Genomic DNA, 6,000 nt, shown 5'->3' with positions numbered 1-6,000 from the left:
GTGAGAGCTAGTCTCCGTACTCAACACCCTCGTTCTGTGTCAGAAAGCCGAATCGCAAAGGGCGCATGGTTCATGCTGTCAACCAGCTAAATGCGGCCACCATTCCGGCGCAAACGTTGATCCCTCGCAAGGATGCTCCGCAGAACAACATGGTAGGCTGTACGCTGTACTGCGCACTCGACTTGGTCGATTGTAACTACCAATTGCTCAGGAGAGCGAGCGATATTCCGCTTGACAGCGGTAAGTACTCCGAGCGGTATGCTCCGGGAGGGGCTGGTGATGCCCCAGGGGCTGCCGAAAGCACCAGCAACGCTCGATCGTCCTGTGACGCAGTTGTTTGCCTCATTGGGCGTACGCTCAGACGTACTTTGCCGATATATTCATCCATAGTCGTGCTGAGCACGGAACGTCAGACGTGGAAAACCACATCGACACCATTTGATAGCGGTGCTCGAGTGCAAGCGCCCTAATAAGCTGTATGCCAACTTGGATAAGTCCGTCTTCGGCGCAGAAGAGACACATTTCCTCGGTTGCTTCGTTGGGGGGAGTGGCTAGTGGGCAGATCCTGCCAAAGTCATCGTGGACTGGCCTGTTCCCAAGAATTAAAAGAACTTACGAAAGTGGCTAGGATTAAAAATTACTTGCCCGAGTACAGCACGAGCTCCGCGTAGATGGCTCGGCCATTATCGAATCACCTAAAGAAGGATGCACCATGGTAGTGAAACGCCAAGCACGACGTTGCCTTTGAGGCTGTGAAGGGGAGTCTCCTTCAAGTTCCGAGCCTTGTGCTACCAGCGCGAGGCTGCATCGGTACTCGCTCGATGGTGGCCTGCTGTACAGCACCGACGCTAAGGATAACCCTCATGTAGTCACTCCTCGTGATGAGGATCTGAAGTATCAAATCCTCTATGAGGTTCTTGATACGCCCGTTGGCCGGCACCTAGGTCGTGAGAAGACATATGGATCGGTGGGTCGATATACTGGTGGCCAAAGTTGTACAAATGGACTGGCACCTATGCACGCACGTGTGAGACGTGACAGCGGATGGAGCCCGCGCCAAACCACGGCATTGACGTTCTAGAGTTTGCCTGTTCGCAAGGGATGTTGTCAGTCCACCAGTAGGGACTTTAAGTTTGGCCTTTTCTAAAAATAAGGCAGGAAACAGGGGTATTATAGTCTTTGTTGATCACGCAAGTCCCATGACATTAATCTGTCCATCCCGCATACTTAAGTATTCTTAGTATTATAAACACACACGACATACCGCGCACTACAAGTATTTAGTTTGCCACCTGCTACAAGTAAGATACTGTGCCAGCTATATGCGTTTCATGCCAGTAGTTTAAGCCAGTTTAGAGATCACGATTTGGGTTTGCTCTTATTTTCTATTGAAAGACTTCCAAAATCTCCTAAAGCAAGTACCAAACCCAAATTTAGGCTTGACATGATACATCACTTGGGACCGGTTTAGTCCCAGCTTGGTCTAGGCTGTGACACCAAAAATTGGACCAAGGGCTAGCAACGTTATACTCTCCGCACTGCAACAGAGGAGGCGCTACGGAAACTGTAGGCGGTGTAGGCGGTAGGAGGGTGATCTAGGTGGTGTTGATGTAGGTGACAGGGGCCCCAGTTCCGCCCCCTACATAATGTTAGCAGCTCTTGACCTAGATTAGAATTTGTATGGTGGTTTTCATACTTAACACAGACATTCGGGTTAACCCTTCTAATCAGATTGCTTGGTCCGAACCAAGCGCATGGGTTGGTGAGACGTAATTTGGGGTTTAGTACCAGTTTAGAACGCACATGGTCCACCAGATGGGAGAGGTTTGGTCCACGTGCTTGGGCGATTTTTGGAAGTCTTTCATTGGCATTTATGCTTTTTGTAGAAGCGATTTGATCTGGGTAGAGCTCAATTAATTTGCACTCAGACGAGCTTCTAAGCGAAAAGCGGCAGGAAATTAGCAACCCCGCTAAATTGAGGACTTATTACAAAGCAGAGCCACTTGTGACCCAAAGTAGGCAGCATATTTACAGTCCTCTGATTAAAATGCCCGAAAAGAGCGCTTTATTTAGTATCCTTATCGATGAAATAGGACATGTCGATGAAGAGTTATGTGGAATCAAATGTAGGACTTTCAAAAGTGGCACGTAACTGGCACAATACCTGAGTTAAGTATTTAGTTTTCAGTTAGTGCCACCTGTAACCCTAGATAGGAAATTTATTACTATTACATGTATTTTTGAAAATCGATTTGCTGAAAATACGAGGTCTGAACCTTACTTGAAGTAGTACTTACCGGTATTTGAAAAAATAAATACACATATAAGAGGTTTTGGATGGGCTCCGGATGGCAATTTGCATAAACGCCGTCTCGCTTTCCTCCAGACCAGACTCTGGAGTCCAGACCAGTTGCATCGCAACTTACGACTCACAACACGGCGCTCCACTGTATTAAAAGTTTTTGGCAGAGAGACCAGAAGACTTACATATATCCCAGCTGAAAAATGAAGCCAAACGTATGCATCGTGTTTGCGGCGATTGCCATCACCTCCGTGTACGGTGGTAGCTCGCTGAAGGATGCTAAATCAAAGGACTTGGCGGCACACTCAATGTCGGCTTCAGACGCGGGGGAATCGTGGGACTTTAACTGGGACGCCTCTGGTAGCGGCTTCAGCTGCGATGCAATCTGCCCAACCGACTATGAACCTGTTTGTGGGTCTGACGGCGTGACGTATGCGAACGACTGCGCGTTCGGCATTGCTCTGTGTAAAACGGCGACGCTGAGTTTGCTGGCAGTTGGCGAATGCGCTGGCGGATCAATTGCTTCGTCCGCTGAGTCATCGAACTTAGGCGGCGCTGGTACTGCATGCCCCGACGCATGCGTCGATGTGTACGACCCTGTGAGTGACGAGAGCGGTAAAACGTACTCGAACGAGTGCTACATGCGGATGGCCAAGTGCAAGGACAAGAAGAAGGATGTTGACATCTTGGCCGAGTACAAGAGGATCTATGGTCGGTCGTTTGGTGCCTCGCGTGACGAAGACGATTCTGCCAGCGAGGAGAGTTCGGTAAAAGAAGTCAAGCCCCCTACGCAGTCGGACAATAACACAACGAGTACGAAGAATACGAAGCTACCCAAGTCGGCGAAAAAGTCCTCGACTAGCACCAGCGGCACGGGTAGCCTGTACGAAGATGGCTCTGAAGGCGTCCTTGGAAGTGGAAGTTCTTCGTCCACCAAAAGCTGTGCTGCTGCTTGCCCTGACATTTATTCACCCGTGTGCGGCTCCGATGGCGTTACTTACTCAAGTCCATGCCATCTCAAGCTCGCCAGCTGCAAAAAACCGAAAATCAAACTCGTCCAAGACAGTGCGGACTCCTGTGGCGATTCTGCGGCGGCCACCGTGCAGCAGCAAAATGTTTCCAACACGGCTTCCAAGTCGACGAAAACCGTCGCTGTTTAGGGAGCGAATTATTAACGATGCTATAGCATCAGTGTGCGTCGCCCGAAGATGAATGTAGGTCGTAAAGCAATGTTAATGAAGCGCAGATGAAATCTAAGTCCTACTGTACGCACTACATATTTAGGCCGTGTTCGGCTTGCAGGGGCAAATCCAGCTTGTTCGAAAATAAGCTAGAGCTGTAGAACAGTCGTTTTGTTAAGTAAAATAAAGATAAAATAAGTGATCGTGTTCCATCTGGATTTGAAGGCGCAAAGCAGGACGATTCAAAATTCAACCCAAAGCTAAATTTTGAAACCAGTCGTTTGGAGCTATCCTGCTGGATGTCATTTTTGTGTTTCTTAGCGGAATAAAGCTGGTTGAGACATTCCAGCTCTTTAATACCAATTACAGCTGGTTTTAGCTTAAACCGAACACGGCCTTACAAATTCAGAAAACGCAGGAAAGGACAAAACGAAAATGTGCGTTTGGATGTGGATACAGTACCGGTAATAGCTTTTGCTAAAACATTTTTTTGCAGTTATCCTAATACAGTACTACTACCTCTCAAGTAATACTTCAGCTACTACCGTATTGAATGGGTACAATTATTTCAAAAATATTCCAGCAGTAAAACAATGGTCTACCGCCGCGCATACAAATTCACTATCTATGTGAAAATTTCTACCACTATTATGTACTACCAAGATTCGCAACAAAGGGTTTTCGTGGATCAAGTTCACAAGAAAGTCAACGTACGTCATGTTGGTTTCGACGTCGAAATAAGTCTTGTAATTAACATCGTTAGTGAACACGCGTGCGAGCTGACTCACGAGCAATATTCGTACACTTTGGGTCGTACTTCCTACACGTATTCAGAAAGGTGTTTGGATCTGTACTTTATTAAAAGTGTGTCGACGGATGAAGACGCTCTAGACGAACCAAACACCGAGTATTCCGTAACCAAGCTTGACTGAACATATTCGTGCTTGTTTATGACCACACGACTTTTACCGTGCCGCTCTGTCTTTATTTTGAGAAGCCCTTTGGGCAAGGAGACAATGATCACGACTCTGTTGCGGAATCGGCGTTAACTGCTTTCATCTGCCCGATCTGCTTTTGATTTGGAAGTTATGAACCAGAGCGCATCGACACTGGAATCGTTCGCAGTACGGCCCGTTACGATCGAAGATGTATGACCATGGGACTCCAATCGCAAGTACCGTGAGGCTATGCCTATTGCGAGTGAAATTCGACCGCAAGGCTGACCTTGGTTGAAGGAGCTAGCAATTTGGTTCGTAAAGGTGATTTCAACCCACTTCGGTTTCGTAGGCACATGGAGACGGAAAATAACCAAAGTGGCGGAAGCGTTGATCTGGCTATTAGGGAGAATTATCGCATACCCAGCTTGCAATTGACCGGTCTAGCGTGTGCGATATCACGTTTGATACTCTCGTTGGCGAGCCTGGTGAGTCTAGCATCCAGTCTGATGAGGTGGGCATCCGGTCTGGTGAATTCTGTACGAACACTCTGGATGTAGTGACCAGCAGCTCATGGGAAGTGGCTAGCCCTGCAAAGTCACAAGGACGGCCAAAAAAACCTTCTAAAGCCCAGAAGGTCACTCAAAACAAAGCAATTTCGATGGCAGAAGACGACTTAAAAATGTACTCGTTGAATGTGAGTCTAGCTAACGTTTAAAAGGCCGTAAAAATGGACCGAGGTAAACTTCTTTTGCAGCGCTTTTTTGCGCTTCAAGTTGTTTGATTTCGCGAGGAAATTGAGAGCGCCAATGACCATCCAGGTTGATTACATGCCCTCGTCAAAACAACTGACTTCGATCCAATGGTTAGCTCCGAAAAGGTACGTATACGGAACTGATCGGATTCTAGATCAGATATTTATCTTACTGGAGATCTGACATGGGATCTGAAAATGATTAGTAAGTTCACGCACTTCTTCAGCCTCGAGGCTGCTCGTGCGTTGGTCAGTGGAGAAGATGAATCGAGAGGCAAACGAGGGCGCGTCGGTGGATGCCGAGGTGGAGCCTGCTGAGGGCGCGCCGGAGGATGGCGAAGTGGAGCCAGCTGAGCCGGTCGAGGACGTCGTTAGCACTGAGTTGTTGTTCGAGCAAGCTCGACAGCAGCTTGCAAATGATGTGGGGTCTGTGCCACGACGTGGTGAGCGGACGACATGCTTCTACAAGGGCTGTAAGTACTGCAAGGCATGGTCGTCCTCAAGGAAAATTGTGTACAGATGCTCTAAGTTTCGCCAAGGTTGCAGAGGAAAGCTGGAGTTTACTATTGCATCGATGACGTATGCTGCTGTAAAGCTGCACACATGCCGCATCGAAGCCATTGCCAACGTCGTCATCAACGTTGAGGACCAGATGAAAGCTCAAGCCGACCTTCTTGCGATTGAGCACGTCGCTTGGCCTGTGCGCCAAGTCTGGGAAGAATTGCGACGCCAGTTCTACTCAGCTGACAATCCCAACGTTGTTCGTGGGTTGTCAGAGCAAGAAGTTGTCCGACGAGTACACAGAGCAAGAAGCGCGCATTACTCTAG

General features: G+C 48.2%; 1 protein-coding gene across 1 annotated transcript; it reads left to right on the top strand.

Moving 5' to 3' along the window:
* Nucleotides 1-2,505: 2,505 nt before the first annotated feature.
* On the top strand, nucleotides 2,506-3,462 carry PITG_12131 (protease inhibitor Epi4; the record flags this gene model as incomplete). Its single annotated transcript, XM_002900707.1, has 1 exon — nucleotides 2,506-3,462. One exon carries the CDS (start codon nucleotides 2,506-2,508, stop codon nucleotides 3,460-3,462), a length of 957 nt encoding a protein of 318 aa, XP_002900753.1.
* Between the last annotated feature and the right edge of the window lie 2,538 nt (nucleotides 3,463-6,000).

The sequence above is a fragment of the Phytophthora infestans genome, genomic scaffold (genome assembly GCF_000142945.1).
Source record: "Phytophthora infestans T30-4 supercont1.24 genomic scaffold, whole genome shotgun sequence".
Classification (NCBI taxonomy): Eukaryota; Oomycota; class Peronosporomycetes; order Peronosporales; family Peronosporaceae; genus Phytophthora; species Phytophthora infestans.
The sequence above is the reverse complement of the archived record's forward strand: the minus strand, read 5'-3'. Positions and strand labels throughout refer to the sequence as shown.